Raw genomic sequence first — 17,801 nt, 5'->3', positions numbered from 1 at the left:
ATCTTCAAGTAAATTTCAAGCAAACGATCAAATTTTCCCGAAGTGTTTAAATCAAGAAAAGAATCAGAGAATTTCTTCAGAGATTATTATTGTACCCATATTACACAATTATACATTGTTTACCTTGTACCAAAATTCCAGTTACACTTGAATAATTTATCTGTGTTAACAACCATATAAGAGATAAATACTTGCATTTTACTCATGGTAAATACACATGTATTTATAGCTAAATACAAATAGAGGAAAGTTAAGCAAATAAATACAAATAAATATAAACTCCTTGAAGCCAAGCACCTTGTGCTCAGATGGCATGTAGTAACCTCTCGCATATGGGAGGTCTTCAAGTATAACAATAGAAACAAATCACATTGATCATTGATGGCAGAAGCACCATACATGTTGATGATTGAAAATTGGAAGTAGAACATATAATGTGAAGGAAGCTACATACTTTAATTTGTAACAAAACTAGCTAACCATCACTTTATTTCACTTATGCAGATCAGACAACGTAACATTAATTAATTATATATTATGAATTAAGCCCACTTTGCCATGAGAGACATCCCGCCAGCACCCAAAAGTACAGCAGCAAGAGATTTGAACTGCAACTTGATGCTTCCCTGCATCTTTGGGCCCATGAAATCTGCAGCAAGAAGATCCACTAAAGCCATGTAGATGAGAAGCCCAGCGGATGAAGCATTGAGCAGCCCCACGGTGATGAGAGCGCGTGGGCTGTTTTCTCTGTATGTGCTTGACAGTGCTATGCCAAGTGCAATTCCAAAAGGAGTTGTCACTGAGAAGAAAAATGCCATCACCACCTTCTTCACCAATTTGTACTCAGCCTGCAACAAATTTAATTTCAATTCTTCATCTTTTTCTGGATGGAAATATTTATTATGGCCGTGTTTGGTAAAATAATTAATCTAAAAGTCAATTTTGGCTTATTTGACCACTATTAGCTTTTTGAGAAAAAAAAATTATACCAAATAGCTATCAGCTAACAACTAATTTACAAAACACATTTCTACAATCAGCTAATGTTATCAACTAGTTATACGCTCTAGTTAATGCAATCAGCTAGCAGCTAACAGCTAACCCAATCAGCTAGCAACTAACAGCTATCAGTTAACAGCAGGGCCTATATATATTTGTTTTTATTAAATTATAATGATATACCTGCAGGATGCAGCCTCCAAGACCCATTCCTTCAAACATTTGATGGAAGCAAAGGGCAGCCACAAGTCCTTTAATGGTGCAAGTGTTGTTTGATGCTCCAAGCCCAAGCCCTATCACTACTGAATGAACAATGATTCCAAGCTCTAGCACCTGCGGGCATGCATTCATAATTAATTCTTTTATTTTTCCTAAATTTTATTCACTTAATTCACGCACCGTATGTAAGTCTTAACAAATTTATTAATTAAAAAAAATTTAATTACTTACTCATTTGAAGTTAGTACATACGATGTGTAAAAAAATAGCATCTATTCTAAAGTCAATAATCAATTTATTAACATAGTGAATATTGACATAAGACCGGTACGGTAGTTAGTTTTTGTACGTTTTTATTTAAAAATGGTATATATTATAAATTAATTGGTTAAATATGTTGGGATTGTGTCAACGAGAGCAGCCTATTAGTCTACTTGTGATCATTTGCCGGCTAAGATCATAAGGTGGGGTTTAGCCATTACACACTCTCAAGTAGTAACTATGGATTTCTCTCACCCAAAAAATGTGTTCTTATTGAAATATGTTGCAATTTTTTTATTAAATGAGACAAGAATACAATCTTACATGAATGCATTATTCCATGTAACCCGCATGGCCGGGTAGCTCAATTGGTCATAGAGGTGAAAGTTGGAAAGAATGACTAGGGATTGAGTCTCACCAGCGGCACAGTGTAGGAACAACCTCTCAAAGTGCGCAATAAACAAAGGTCCTCTCAGATGCTTTGTCAGGGTGGGGTTCACCCTTTTGAAAAGAATGAATGCATTCCCATTATAATATAAGTGGATGACTTTCAATGCAGATTAAATATATATGGAGTAATTATATAATTTATTTGTAGTTGACATAGCAGTTGTCATATTTTCATCTTCCTAATAAATAAATAAATAAATAAAATATATGATTATGTCTAAGGTCACAAAATATAATGCAAACAGATCAGAAGCCTCATTAACCGAACTCGACACAAAAATGGGATGGATGGAGTATTTTTTTTTTTGCAATTGAACAAAATATACAATGAAAAGTAGTCTCTCCCGTAAAAAGGTTAAATCTCCACCCTAAGAACTCTTCACACTCTAACATAACTGAGCATTTTGAAAGATTTAAATCACAAATAATTTAATGGCTTACCACAATAGCATATGAGTTCAAATGAAAAGTAGTCTCCTTTCCATATCTAGCTAGCACATGCTTACTAGGACTTATTATGTGGTAATTAATGTGCTTTGTTGTTTTATCCTAAAAAAAAAAAATTAAAAAAGTTATTTAAACTAACCATGGCAATCACGCGCTTGCGTAGAAGCATAGATCCATCATCTCCATCGTCTTTACCGAAGGCGACAGATCCATGGTGGTGGCCGTGAAACTGAAAATTATTATTCTCGCCGCCGCTTACTGCCACTACTCCCATCTCACGATCCCCTTCTGGCACAACATGGCCGCCGGCTCCGGCGCTATGCTTCTTGGCGTAGAAACTAGTCGCCATTGAGTCAATAGCCAGCGTCACAATAGCCGACAGCATTGCGACGAATCCAGTGAACGGAAACTTGTGCCACGGGTTATCCTTCAAGCAGGCGGAGGACAACATATCGAAGGAGTCGGGGAGCACGTGCATGAAGCCGGTGGCGAGGATGATCCCCGACGCGAACGCCTTCACGATCACGAAAAGGCTCCGGTCAGGGCTGAGAGCCGGCACCGACTTGGTCACCAGCGGCAGGCAAACTCCGATCATGCTCGTGATCAGAATCGACACAATGGCTATGATTTTCAGCTTCAGCGCTTTCGTCTTGTTGTTGCATGAGTTGTTCGCCTCCGCCGCGCATTCGTCGGATTCCGATAGGGCTTGAGGGGTGAGAAGGATGAAGATGGTGACGAAGAACAAGAGCTTTAGCGACGATCTTCTACTGTTCTCCATTTACTTAGCTTAATTTTATTCGGCTAAGCTAAATGTGACTACTTTGTAGTAGCAGTAGTGGGGTTTTATTATTTTTCTGAGATTGTGTGATTGTTTATGTCCATCTAGATTGGATTCATTGATCTATTTATATGTATGATTCAATTTTAATTTATTTTTATATATGTATATGTTTTGGTACTCTACGTACAAAGGTACAAAGGAACGCTGATCAAGTACAAGTCAAATTGGACTTGGGAGATGGGAAGAAGTGGCATGAATTGGCATACTTCAATTTTTATATTCGTTTGTATTGCAACTATTTTTTTTTCTTTCAAATTAAAAAAGTATATCCATGATGAGTGGGTAAATTTGTGACAATTGGTAGATTGGGCATTAGGGTTTTTATTTTTTAAGAAAAAAAACATTATTTAGTGTTATGGCTAATTCCACTTTAATTGGTTGATAATTTAATTCATATATATTCTATTACATTTAATACCTTCAAAATAATTAGATTTGACACCTAATTTTGAAATTTTCACGTTTTAGCCTTAATCATAAAGTGCCAAATTTGGTGTAAATTTCAATCATTGATTTATTCATTAAAAAATTAAATGGCTATGATTTTTATCAATTTACTAACAATAAACTTGATTTTTCATGAATAGAACATCAATAACAAAAAAAAAAAATAATAATAGGGCGCTAGTGAAGCTAAAGTTTTAGTATCAAAATATTTGTAATATTTGTAAGAGTTGAATGGCTAAAGAATATGTCCAAATAAAAAAAAAAAGAAAAAAAGGAAAAAAAGAAAAGGACTATATTAATTATCAATTGATGGTAAGGAGATGAAATAGGCGACAGAAGGATAAAATTTGATTCACAAATAATAATATATAAGATAGTTCAACATCTTATCTGCAGCCTGCAGTACAGACTTTGATCAGAAAAAATAAATATAAAAAGGCCGGAGGCCAATTCAAGTAGACAAATTTCATTAATTTAATTATGATACGTATTGTTATTTCGTCGCATTTGTTCTGTTTTGTCACTATTAGATAAAGTCAACAACGGAATAAATGGGGTAAGAGGTAGCTATAGAGATGAGATGAGACAATTCTCCTACCTTTACCTGTTTTTGTTTTTTATATCAATTTATTTTATTAATTATTAGCCAACTGCAGATATATTCATGCTGCTCTTGCATGCCTTTCCAAATTATTATCATGCCACTGAATTGATTTTTTTTATATCTATTTCTATTTCTCACCAAATTCTCTTGTCATTTATTTTTGTTCTCATCAACACATCATGTTGGAATTTGGAAATATATATATATATATATATATATATATATATATATATATATATATATATATATATATATATAGAGAGAGAGAGAGAGAGAGAGAGAGGGGGGGAAGGATCAGGTGCGAGGAGGACTTCCCGTGTGGTTGTGCAGGTGGACGCACATTAAGCATTAAGCTGACGCACTTTAAGTACACAACACACGCACATTAAGCACACAACCAAAACACCTTAAGAACACAAACACACGCACCTTAAACACAAAACTCACGTACCTTAAGTACAAACGCACGCACCTTAAGCACAAAACACACGCACCTTAAGTTTAAACAACTACTCACATTAAGCACAAAACCCACGCACCTTAAGCACAAAACCCACGCACCTTAAGTTTCAACAATTAAGCACAACCCCACGCACCTTAAGCACAAAAATCACGCACCCTAAGCACAAGACTCACGCACCTTAAAACCGTACAACCGCACGGAAAACATTCACACACACTGGAACTTAATTATATATATATATATATATATATATATATATATATATATATATATATATATATATATATATATATATATATATATATATATATAAATTCCCTAATTTTATTTTATATATATTATAATTCCAACAATATAAATAATAATTAAAGAAATTATATTGGAAAACCGAAAGATGTAAATTTTAAATTTTGTATGAGTAGATTTAATTTACACATTAATCAAACATATGCCATTATATGATTGTATAAAATCATTATTGTATGGACTGTGACCTACATAGTTTTGTGGATCACGATTCAAAAACACATAAAGTATACTATTTTAACTCATTAAATATATTTTTCTAACACATAAAGTACATTATTCTAACTTATAAAATACATTATCTTACCATAGAAATTTCATTATTCTAACATATAAAGTATATTATACATTATTCTAACTCATAAAATACATTAATCTAACACATAAATTACATTATTCTAACTCATAAAATATATTATCTTACCCCAGAAATTTTATTATTCTAACACATAAAGTACATTTTTAATTTTTCTAACTCATAAAATACATTATCTTATCCCAAAAATTTCATTATTCTAACTCACAAAATATATTATCTTACCGCAAAACGTTCATTACTCTAACACGTGCGCGGAGCAAGAAATTTTTTTTTTTCAAACATCAAAACAACGTCGTTTTGGACCGTGATCCACACAGCTGTGTAGACCACAGTGCACACAATAATTTGCCGATTGTATACTACATTGTATTTGCACATAATATTTATTAACTTGTATTTTGAAAATTTTTTAATTTAATTTCACAAATTATAATTTATATGGCTAGATTTATAATTAAGATAATTATGATAAAAATTAAATAATTAATATTTTAATTTTGTATGATTAATATAGTGCATAAGTATGTGTACGTATTTAACTAGATTTCTAAATATTGATGAAGACACATTTAATTAATTTTATAATTTCATTTCCGTAATTATATTTCATATTGCCTTAATTATAATTAAGGAAATTGCATTTAGAAATTAAAAGAATTTTAAGTTTTAAATTTGTAAATGTTAATGTAGTCTCTAACTCTATGTACATTGTTAGGAACAAATGTAATTTAAATTTTGATGATACCAAAAGGAGTTTTTTCCCAAAATGGTTCCTCAACTATTGCTCATTCTTAATTTTGCATTTTGACTTTCAATTACACTCAATGTGTTCCCTTACTTTTAAAAATTCACCTAAAGTGGTCATCGGCTAGATTTTGCGTTAACTCAAAGTTAAATGTAAGGCTATTTTGGTCAGTTCACATCGTTGCGGAAGGCAAGTACCAGCGTTGACCGCCGATTAATTTGATGTCCGAAGCGACCGTCGATTAATTTGGTGTGGAGAAGATTCTGCACTACCGGCTCTCTTTCTTGAGCTGTTCTTTGGCGACAACCCGCGGCGAGAAGATTGCAAGCGTTTTCGCAGTAGCGGAGCATCGCGGCCACGGCGCTCACCTCCACGGTCGAGAGAAGCCACCGCCGTGGTATTAACTGTGGCGGAATGCACAAGCGCGTCGAACACCGGCTCTGGCAACTCAGACCTCGCCGACAACCCCCCGTCGCCGGAACGACGTCTTTGCCGGAGAAGAAACTCAAGGCAAACGCAGGGTGGAAACATGAGGAGACGCCGCTAGCATAATTCCTAGACCCTGTTTTTGCAGAGAAGGGTGGTAAACTATATGAGCTTTGCTCCGTTCTTCATTCTCCTTCCTCTGAACAAGAGAGAGAAACCGAAGCCCAAGAGAGGGATAGAATAGAAACGCACAAGGAAATAAGGAATTGCTTTCTAACTCGTTTGGATATTCTCGAGAGCCGCACTAAAAACAGTGGATTTTTTAGCAGAAGGCTAGAAACACCAGTTCCGGCGACTATGGCGTTGCTTTCCCTCTCTTTTACTTCAACTCCCAAGGCGGTGATGTTGAGTTCTTCCTCTTCATCGACGACTTCATCCAGCGCTGCTCGCTGGCCCAGCTCCCTGCCGACCACCACATACCTCCGCTTTTGTGGTGCTTCTGCCGACACAACGTTGCTCAAAACCAACTCGGAGGAAATATCCCGAGGGAGCTTGGAATGCTTACTTTGTTGGCTGAAATTCTTCTTTGAAATTGTTATTTGGATGTGAAATGACTGAAATATCCTCACAATTAACGTTGAATTGACGCAACCCTAACGGAGACCATTTTGGGTGAGTTTTTAAAAGTCAAGGGACCACATTGGGTGTTATTGAAAGTCAAAATGCAAAATTGAGAATGAGCAATAGTCGAAGGACCATTTTGGGAAAAAACTCATACCAAAAGTCAAGGAATTTTAGTCTCCAATTTCTTTATTTCATAGATTTAGGAACACCTCTACTGAATTCGAATAGTCTGAATTATAAACCGAATAGTTACGTTTCAGATAGCTAGAGACAAAGTTTCGAAGAGTTGAAGACCACAAAAGTTCGAGAAGGAGGGTCGAAGAGTAGAAGATTTCAATACCGAAATGTTGCAAAGGCCGAATGGTAGAAGGGCTTACCTTTCGAGTAGAAGGGGATTTAAGTAGTAACTCGAATAGTAAGGACAACTATTCGAAACAGAAAGGTTGCAAGTGTTAAGGTTCAAATCGTTAACTCGAATAGTGACAGTTACTACTCGAGACATTCTTTGAGCAAATAGTTAGTTACCTTAAAACACTAGTGCTTTATGAGAAAATGTGACAAAGGCAAAGAGAGTCCTAGGTACATTTTCCAAGGGAGATTTTCCTTAAAAAACATAGACATTTTCTACAGAACAAAAAGTAAAGTTCGGCCAAAATGGTGGTCTAACGACTGCAAAATATGACACATAAAGCTACTTTTTAAATTACACGTTGGCCACTACCCGCTGGTTAATAGCCGTTTGAAATAGGTTTCCCTTCAACTGATTCATTTCAAAACGCCTATAAATACCACTACAAGAAAAAATCAAGGTCCGCGACTAAAAATTCCATCGTGAATCGCGTTTGGTGACAGAATTTTCCATAGCAAAGCATACGCGTTTGCCCAGTAACTCGAGTCAGTAATGTAGTCAATGACTCCTTTTCATCATCTAATAATCGATATTCATTAATTAATGCATATTAATTATGTTGTGACAAAAATTAACAGAACCACCATTTGTATTAAAAAAACTAACCATATATATATATATATATATATATATATATATATATATATATATATATATATATATATATATATATATATATACACACACACACTAATAAGAGTCAAAAGAAGTTAGGCCTATAATCGGTAGAAAAAGTGTCCGTCAAATTATTAAATCAAATGGATGGTTCAGATGGTTTAGATTTTAATTTTCGCTTAGAGATTTCCTTGCGGCTCGCACGTATCCCGGGCGTGGAAGCTCGGGTAACGCAGACACCACCCCCCACGGGTAGTCATGGCGTCTGGACCTCCTGCAAACAACCAACAAAATCACACAATAAGTATGAGATTTATATTATGGCCATTTAAGAAACAGAAAGCAAATGAAGAGTAACAAATATCAACCTCCCGGGGTGGCGATGGAGAGCACGAGTTCGGTCTCGGGCAAGGGCGCGGGGGAGCGCGAGGGTGAGAGCCTGGCCGTGGCCGTGCTGTGAGAATCAGCCTCTAGGCGAGGCGCGGGAAGAAGCTCAAAGGCAAATCCTCCCGAGTCCTCCTCGGCCGAGGTCTCCGAGTCCACCGAGATGGGCTTGGTTGCATCTTCAGGGGACCCGGAAGCGGAGGCGGAAGCAAAGTGCCCAGCGTGAAACCCAAACCCACCAGGCTCTCCTCACTCAACATGGGTGCTATGTACAAGATAGGACCCGGGTGACGAAAGGCATAGACGTGCTCCATCAAGGTATGATTTTTTTGAGGGGTCGCGTGTTTTCGAAATCGGGTACTCCACGGGGACAAAAGGAAGCTCGGGGCCTTCAAAAATAAACACGATGGCGGGTTTCCATTGGTGGTTGGAGGAGTGTATGTCTTGGAGGGTTTTCATGTGGGGTCGAGCCGAGAAGGCCAACCACCCCTTACTTGCTTAGCCCGAGGAACTCGTGACATGGAAGAGGTAATTGAAAAGATCGAGATAAGGCTCCACTCGGATCTCCCTACACCTAAGAAGGAAAGCTAGGAGCATGTAGTGAGGGTTCGGGACTAGTTGGCCCGGGCTAATTTCGTAATGGTTAAGGAGGGTCAAAACGAAAGGATGGAGGGGAAAACGGAAGCCAAACGACATGGAAAGAACGTGAAGCCCGAAGTAGTGGTTGCTAGGGGGTTGAGTGACGTTGTCCGCTAGAGATGGCACTACCGCCTCGACGCTCCACCCCAATATTTTCTTAGCCTTCTCCCATTGATGGGGGGAGAGGCGTGCAAGGGTGGAGCGGGGAATGCTTAGCTCAAGGTCGGTGTACTCCACCGAGTCGGGGTCGGCAATTTGGAAGGGGTGAACATCCCTGGGATATTCGTAGAGGTCAACAACTTCGTTACCGGGAGAGCGGAGATCACCCGCGGAGTTAGAGTCACTCATACCGACCTCACTATCACTTATATGGAATCCAAGATGCTAAGGTCGAAACTAATGGACGTGCAAGGGAAACAAAGTGACAAACAGGAGAGGGAGAGATGGTCGTTCGGTCGAAACAAAACAAAAAGAAAAAAAAAACCAAAGGGGGGTCGGGCGTGCGTGAAAGGAAAGGAAGAGGGAGAGACTAACCGACCACGGACTCGAAACTTGACTTGAAAACCCGGGAGAGCACTCGCGACTTGGGAGGGAGCTTGAGAGAATTTTTATAGTGAATAAAAGGGTGGTGGCCGAAAATGGGGGAGGAGAAGGGTTTAAATAGATGGAGATGGAAGAGTGAGGGGGAAAAGAGAGGAGGGGAAAAAGGGTTGACCAATTTTTGAATTTCAAAAAGGAGATATGGGGAAGAGTTAAAAGTTGATGGTGATGTGAGAGAGATTTTTTGATGGGTGTGATCATCAAGACTTCTATAGGGATTCTACCATATATGAAGAATATTTCGCGGAGGAGGAGTTCTATTCGCGATAGGATTTTGCTTGGGCGAGGTCGGCCGATTTTGGGCTCGGGCATTCACGCGTGGAGGTCTGTTCGAAGTGTTTACTCTCTTTCATCGTCGACTTATCGCAACGAAGAGAGTGGGGGACTCATGATAGATATAATGATATATTATGACCGGAGCAAACCAAATCGACCCAGAAAAGTGGAGCAAGACCCGGGGCCCCTGAGGATGAGCCCCGTGCTTGGCCCAATAGGCCTCAGCCCGTGAGGCCTCGGCTGGGATAGGTACTGACCCCGAAGGAGTCCGGTATAAACGAGCTCGGCCAGAAAAAGAGCCGAGCGAGGAGCCGGTCAACCGAAAGACCCGGCGGGACTCGGGCCCCGGGCTCGGTCAACGCGGATCTAACTGACCCCGCTATTCTAGGGGGCGGTTAAGGTGCATAACCTGTATAAATACCGTTCATGTTGAACTAACAAGAAATCTTCATCTTTATTGTCCAAATCAACCATTGTAATAGCGTGTTTACCATCATTTAATACAATATACGGTCTCCGCGACCTTACGATATCCTTTTGCCTATTTATCTATATACGTTCTTTACCGGGTTTAGTAATTCGGGTCCACCCCGGGTAATTAAATCCATCAGCCTCATCCAAGTAGATAGACAACACAATATCACAACCAGTAATATTCTCTTCTTTTATCTTCTTCCATCCCCAAACATCTCTGCAAATTACTGTCTGACCACAACAGAACCCCGGCAAAAATTATTTGTTTTTGCCCGACTTGCAGTGGTTTGTAGATAGTGAATTATGAGCAATCACATAGACAACTTGGGCCTCCCTTTGTTTACAGAAGTTGCTTGATACTGTTGACAATAAAAAGTAACAACCCATAAATCCAGTGGTGGTTGTCGAGTTGATTGGTCTGAAGGTTAATTTGATCTGGTAAGCTGCTTGATTTTAAGTTTAAATTCTTTGGACATGTTATGTTACATAATAATAGATGAATGAGAACTTGGTCAGTATCACCACATAGAATGAAACAGACAATCACACCAATTGGAAAAAAATCAGTACCATCTGAAACTAACCACCACAAATCACCATAAATTGATTTGCCATCAAAGCCACCAAATAATAAAAACTGTGATCCAATGGATGTGATTGAATGGTATGCTCGAGTATAGGGTTTTTAGGATCTTTGGATTCTTTACGGATTTAATGTATTGGTAATTCGTGGAATTAGCTTGTTTAATGTTGGTTATTTTTATAAAGTGTGTTGATTAAGTTCTTTACATTGATCATATATCGAATATGTTTCTTTTTGGTTGATAGTAATTTAGTATTTCCTTTTTTTTTGGATACTTGAAGGAATATATGTTTATTGTTTCTGGTGGTGATTGATAATTGTGTATTGCTATCTGGAAATCTTCTTTGCTCTGGTCAAAATTGAGTTATGGTACCTATACCCATGCTTTTGGATATAGAATCTCTCTGTGCTACATTAATCTCGTCTATAGATACGAGGAAGCAAAATCAAAGGGTGTTGATAACTATGATAGGGACCTGGAGGATGTTATCGACAGTCTGATTGTTGAGTGTGATAGGAAAATAACCAAATCCCTCAAATGGTTGGATGAAAAGGTAGGATGCCAAAGTTGTCATGCCAAAGTTATCGACAAGTTGATTGTTACCTAAGCACATTTTAGCATTCATAGTGTCATCTCTCTTTTCTATACAGTCTGCTTATTTCTTTCTTTATGTGTTATCAAAATTGATGTTGCAGACAGAAGAGGTTCTTGAACTGTCAAAGAAAATTAAGCAAAATTTGAAAGAAGCTGATCAATATGGTATTATTTCGTCCGCCTCCTGAACTGCCTGAGCCACGCCCCTGTCCGGCGTACAATGCAGTGTGAGCCACGCCACTGTCCAGGGAGGGATAGTCATCAACTAATATAAATTCATGTGCCTGCAAATAGTCAGACAAATGAGATATAGAAACCGGATTTCCGGTGGCTGTCAGCGCGGTGGCAAGAGGTTTCAGTTCCGGACGCAGCCCATGTATGATGTACAGATTCTGTTCCATCAGTGTTAACGGCCGGCCGGCCTGAAGCAACGCCTCTACGAGAACGCCGGCGCGCCCGAGATAGTCCGCCGTGGTCGCGTTCCCCTGCCGGAGCATCTGGAATTGCGACAGTAAGTTGAGGCATCTCGCCTGGCTTGAAGAACCCAGCGCGCCGGTGATGGAGGACCATATCTCAGCTGCCGTATTCCGTCCAAGCGCAAGGTTCAGTGTCTCATCCGCCATTGATGAGACCAAGAGAGAGATGATGGTCTGGTCTTGTTTCACCCAGGCCTTGTAGGCCGGATTTGGAGTGACCGGAACAGCATGGCTGGATGAGGCGTCATCGGAGGCCGGTGTGCCGGCAATCTGCTCCGGCGGATAAGGGCGGGTGCCGTCGACGAAGCCCATGAGCTCCTGGCCTCGGAGGAAAGACACGATTTGCATGCGCCAAAAGAGATAATTCTTTAGCGTAAGCTTCATCGTGACATAGTGGTGAGCCCCGGCGAGGGAACCGCCGGCTGCCGGAGCTCCGCCGTCTGTGGCTGTGCGATCTGAGCCGGTTGACATGGCCGATTGGAGTGCGGGAAGGGAGGGGGAATTTTGTGGTAGAGGTGAGAGCGATCGAAAAATCCTAGTTTGATACCAGATTGGAAAAGGAATTTCGTTAACAATCGTAACAACAGGATTACAGAGTATATCTTAACTAATCCTATCAAATAGCTAAACTAAGTCAAGCTATCTAAGCCACATAATATAAACATATAAAAGAAATAATAATAATAATAACTTATACTAACAGTCTGCTTATTTCTTTCTTTATGTATTATCAAAATTGATGTTGCAGACAGAAGAGGTTCTTGAACTGTCAAAGAAAATTAAGCAAAATTTGAAAGAAGCTGATCAATATGGTATTATTTTAAAGAATTTTCTCAAAATTTTGTTCATTATATCTCAACTACTAAATATTAGCAGTGTCCCTATTATATGAAAAGGTGTTTCCTGAGCTACATGCCTCTATTATTTATGCAGATCTTGAAGGCAAGACAGATGAAAATCTGTTTTCTTAAAGAGGTTGAAGAACTCAGAACCAAGAGAGTTGACAAATAGGTGCTTAGTACATAAAGAACATAGACCAAATAAGTTAAAAGAACATGTTTTAATTTGTAATTTTGCTTGCTGTAACTATTCACATTTCCTGACAAACAATGCTTCTTTTGGATGCCTTTAACAAAACTCTCCACATTTAGCATCTTTGCCTGCTTCTGCCGCAGATCCTCGCATACAGGAAATGATAAATGAGAAACTAAAGAAAGCAGAAGATCTTGGTAGGTCAATTCTTTAATTGTCTACTAATTGGAAGTTTTGGACTATCTTAACATTTTATTTTTTTTATTTTATTTTTATTTTTTTTTCTTGGAAACTTCTTCAATTCGTTATATGATGAAGATTAACGAAGTGAACAGAGATGAGACATGAGAGCTTTTGGATGGTAGGATTGAAACTGAATTGATTGATCTGTTTAGCGAGAGATTACATAAGCTATATACAAACTAAGAAGAGGCGCCAAAGGCCGTTACAACCAACTTAGTAACAAAGACCAATCTACCCCTAGGGGGATTCCCCATACTGCCCTTCTACTTCATGCTCTAATACCCCCCGTAAGTTGGAGAATGTAGATTCTGGATGCCCAGCTTAGACACATACTGCCGGAACATCTGATAGGCAAGGGGCTTGGTGAATCCATCGGCCACTTGGTTTGTAGATGAAACAGGTAAGAGTTTTCAGTTTTATGAGCCCTTGGCTTATCTTTTCTCGAACGACATGACAATCGATATCAATGTGTTTGGTACGCTCATGGAAGACGTGATTCTCAGCAATGAATATTGCCGAATTGCTATCACAAAATAATGTGGCTGGTTTGTTCATTTCAACATACATGTCATGGAGAAGATAGACGAGCCATTGTATTTCGCAGACTGTGGCGGCTAAGGCTCTGTATTCGGCCTCGAATGAAGATCTTGATACTGTTACTTGCTTTTTGGACCTCCACGACACAAGTGCATCTCCCAAAAACATACAACACCCAGTGATGGATTTCCAAGTTTCACAACAAGCTGCCCAATCCGAGTCTGAGAAGACTTTGAGTTAAAGCTGAGTGGCTGCCAGATATATAGGGCTTTGTCCAGGTGATTGTTTAATATAACGTAGTATGCGATGGGTAGCAATCAGGTGCTTGTCCATGGGGGAATCAACGAACTAACTGAGTTGCTGAATAGAGTATGCCAATGTCCGGTCTTGTGGCCGTGAGATATAACATCCTCCCCACCAACCTTCTGTAAGTGCTAGGATCTGCCAAAGGTGTGCCATCATCATGAGGTAACTTCAGACCTTGAACCATGGGAGTGTTCACTGGCTTGCATTCGAGAAATCCAGCCTCTTCTAGAATGTCTAAGGCGTATTTGTGTTGACACAAATTCATGCCACCATCCGCTTTGCGTGCTTCAATCCCCAGAAAATAGCCTAGAGGCCCTAGATATTTGATTTTGAATTTGTCATCCAAGAACTTTTTGACAGAGTTGATAACATGAATGCTAGCACTGGCAGCAATAATATCATCAACGTAGACTAATAAGGCAATGAAGTTGTCATCCATACCTCTAGTAAACAAAGATGGTTCTGACTTGGATTGGTGAAAGCCAATTTGTATTAGAGCAGCAGTCAATTTGGCATTCCACTGACGACTTGCTTGCTTCAACCCGTATAGAGAACGTAGGAGTTTGCAAACTTGATTTGGCTTTTCATTGTGAAATCTAGGAGGTAAGACCATATACACTTCTTCATTTAAATAACCATGTAAGAACGCATTATTGATGTCCATTTGATGAATCTCCCAAGCCTTAGAAACTGCCACTGCCAAGAAAACTCGAATGGTGGTTAATCTTGCCACTGGGAGAACGTGTCACGATCGTCTACACCAAGCTGTTGTGTGTGGCCTTTTGCTACGATTCTTGCCTTGTGTCTTTCTATTGTGCCATCAGCTTTCATTTTAACTTTGAAAATCCATTTACAACCTATGGGTATTTTTCCCGGGGGCAAATCAGTTAGCTCCCATGTCTGATTGTTCTGGAGGGCTGTGATTTCAACATCCATGGCTTTCTTCCAACACTCGTGTTGTATGGCTTGATTGTATGTTCTTGGTTCCTTGATTGCTGAAACTGCCATAGAAAAAATCTTGTGCGAAGGACTAAGATTGACATAGGATATTACCTTCGATATAGAGTGGGGAGAGGTTCTGTTACTCATAGTAGCATCACAGTAATAATCTTGCAGCTTAGGTGGTGCATTGCGTAGCCTACTTGACCTTCTGGGCTGTATGGGAAGATTAGTTGTGTTTGTTTCCCCATTGCATTCTTCATTATGAGCTGCATGCGATGAGGACTCACTGTTGGCATTGCTGATTTCATCATAATTATGCACTGGTTCAGGCATTGATGCATCATGATTGTGGGATGGAGTTGTGGGTACTGGTTCATCATGAGTTGTGTCTTCTCCCATGTTGTGAGGCGAACTCATGTCATTATTGTTATAAGCACCTTCCATGAATTCATTGTGAGTGTGGTTGGGGATTTGAATATTGAACTCCTCATAGCAAGTGATGGGGATGTTTGGCAGAGACGGATTAGCCATCTGGTTGACATGATCTGCTTTATGGTGGACTTGATCAGCTAAGGGAAAATGATCTTCATAGAAGATTACATCCCTAGAAATAAAAGTGGAATTGTCTTGCATGTCATATAAAAAGGTATCCTTTGACATTAGCCGGAATCCCAACAAATATACAATGTCTGCTATGAGATGCCATCTTATGCCTGGAATGAGGGAGGGTGGCAGCGTAGCTTAGACAACCAAAGACCCTCACATTGTCAAGATTAGGTTCCTTTCCATTCAACCTCTGATAGGGCCTCAGCTATGCAGTAACGGAAGAGGGGAGGCGGTTTATGATGAACACATCATATAGAACACATAATCCCAAGAACTTAAGAGGCAGATTAGCCTGGAATCTAAGAGCACGAGCCACGCTTAGAATGTGCTGGTGTTTGTGTTCAACCACCGTGTTTTGTTGAGGTGTATTTACACATGACGTTTGATGAACCATACCATTCTCAGCAAAAAAAATCTGTCATATTGAATTCCAAGCCATTATCACTTCGAAGGATTTTTATGGCTATTCCATATTGAGTTTGGATCTGTTTGTGGAAATTCTTGATCATGCCTCTCATTTCAGATTTCACTTCATGAGGTGAATCCAGGTGTACCTTGAGTAGTCGTTTACAATCGTCAAGAAATACCTTTCTCCTCCCAAGGAACCATTAATGGACCCCAAATGTCAACATGGATTAGATCAAAACATCCATTTGACACAGTGCTGCTCAAGGAAAAATGAGCTCATTTTTGCTTTGCATAATGACATACATCACATGGCAAGTTCTTAGGATAAAAAGTGGATATATTCTTTATGTAATGGATTTTATTAATGGGAAAATGACCCAAGTGTTTGTGCCAAAGTTCAGCACTGCCATATTTCAAAACAGAATTGTTACAAGAGTTAATCTCTGGTGGTTGATGCAGCAGGTACATACCTTCTGCCTCTCTAGCAAAACCAGTGATCTTCCCAGCTTTCTAAAGCAGGCTCTGGCCAGAATTAAATGTCAAAGTGTGAGAAGAGTCTTGGAGCAATTTACTAACAGATACAATGTTGAATCTAAACTCTGGAATATGTAAGGCATTCTTCAACCATAGACCCTCTGCCAGTTTGATGTCTCCCCTATGTTGAACTATGACTCTCTCTCCATTAGGCAAATTCAAAGTTGCACCCTCAACAACATGACAATCATTAAAGAAATCACGAGAGAAAACTATATGGTCAGTGGCTCCCGAGTCTAATATCTAGGTAGATGAATAGAGATTAACAGAATTTATATGAGGTAGTATGTTAAACTTGCCTTCATTTTGTGTCTCAAATTTGTTGAAGTTGGGGATCAGAGACACGACTGCAGTCATGGAGGTCTGTTGTTGACCTACTTATGTTTGCAAGAGGGATATGGGCTTCTGTAATTGATCGGAGGTCACTGTGTTCTCCAAGCTCGCAGCGGCTGCCATCACTAGCTGTTTTCCTTTGGATTTGTAGCTCGGTATCCACCTCGGTGGATATCCGTGCTTCTTATAGCACTTCTCCACGGTGTGTCCAACCATCCCGCAATATGTGCATTTGGCATTCTTATTTCCACCACCAGAGTTCATGTTATTCTTGCCGTTGTAATAGTTCACCGCTGCAACTACTTCTTCGGCAGAGTTTTGATCATTTTGAACAGCGTTTGCATGATTGATCTGCAAGCTCAAGTTTGTGACACTGAGTTGTCTCTCGAATTTCTCCGCCATAACGAACACTTTGTTCATTTCAGGTACCGTTCGAGAACAAGAACAATAGATTTGAGTGACTTATAATCGTCACTCAATCCCTGCAGAAAACATATGATCTGATCTATTTCACGATCCTTCCTGACTTCATCGATGAGATCGCAGGAACATCGTGGATTGCATTTGCAAATTGGAAGGGGGCGCAACTCGTTCATCTCCTCCCAGAGTGTTCTGCACTTTGTGTAGTACTCGTTCACGGAGAGACTTCCTTGCTTTA

At 39.4% G+C, this 17,801-nt stretch overlaps 2 protein-coding genes across 2 annotated transcripts; both read right to left on the bottom strand.

Moving 5' to 3' along the window:
* Nucleotides 1–348: 348 nt before the first annotated feature.
* On the bottom strand, nt 349–3,154 carry LOC109147347 (fe(2+) transport protein 1-like). Its single transcript, XM_019295010.1, has 3 exons — nt 2,516–3,154; nt 1,183–1,332; nt 349–848 (listed from the first exon to the last, which is right to left on the bottom strand). Exons 1-3 carry the CDS (start codon nt 3,152–3,154, stop codon nt 543–545), a joined length of 1,095 nt encoding a protein of 364 aa, XP_019150555.1. The 3' UTR covers nt 349–542.
* Nucleotides 3,155–15,040: 11,886 nt separating this feature from the next.
* LOC109147362 lies at nt 15,041–17,545 on the bottom strand. The gene is made up of 4 exons (XM_019295021.1): nt 17,237–17,545; nt 16,853–17,053; nt 16,668–16,786; nt 15,041–15,866 (listed from the first exon to the last, which is right to left on the bottom strand). The coding sequence occupies exons 1-4, from the start codon at nt 17,543–17,545 to the stop codon at nt 15,041–15,043; spliced, it is 1,455 nt and encodes a 484-aa protein (XP_019150566.1).
* Nucleotides 17,546–17,801: the final 256 nt, after the last annotated feature.

The sequence above is a fragment of the Ipomoea nil genome, unplaced genomic scaffold, assembly GCF_001879475.1.
Source record: "Ipomoea nil cultivar Tokyo-kokei standard unplaced genomic scaffold, Asagao_1.1 scaffold1993, whole genome shotgun sequence".
Lineage (NCBI taxonomy): Eukaryota > Viridiplantae > Streptophyta > Magnoliopsida > Solanales > Convolvulaceae > Ipomoea > Ipomoea nil.
This window is presented reverse-complemented; position numbering and strand designations above follow the sequence as displayed.

Bases quoted from the DNA above. Each gene is read 5' to 3' on its own strand.
- LOC109147347 (XM_019295010.1), bottom strand. From the start codon at position 3,154: ATGGAGAACAGTAGAAGATCGTCGCTAAAGCTCTTGTTCTTCGTCACC. The intron at 1,333-2,515 runs GTTAGTTTAAAT...GCATGCCCGCAG, and splicing joins GCAAGCGCGTGATTGCCATG to GTGCTAGAGCTTGGAATCAT. The intron at 849-1,182 runs GTATATCATTAT...AATTTGTTGCAG, and splicing joins TTGGAGGCTGCATCCTGCAG to GCTGAGTACAAATTGGTGAA.
- LOC109147362 (XM_019295021.1), bottom strand. From the start codon at position 17,545: ATGGCGGAGAAATTCGAGAGACAACTCAGTGTCACAAACTTGAGCTTG. The intron at 17,054-17,236 runs GTGACCTCCGAT...TCATCTACCTAG, and splicing joins CTGCGAGCTTGGAGAACACA to ATATTAGACTCGGGAGCCAC. The intron at 16,787-16,852 runs GTTAGTAAATTG...AGCCTGCTTTAG, and splicing joins TTAGATTCAACATTGTATCT to AAAGCTGGGAAGATCACTGG.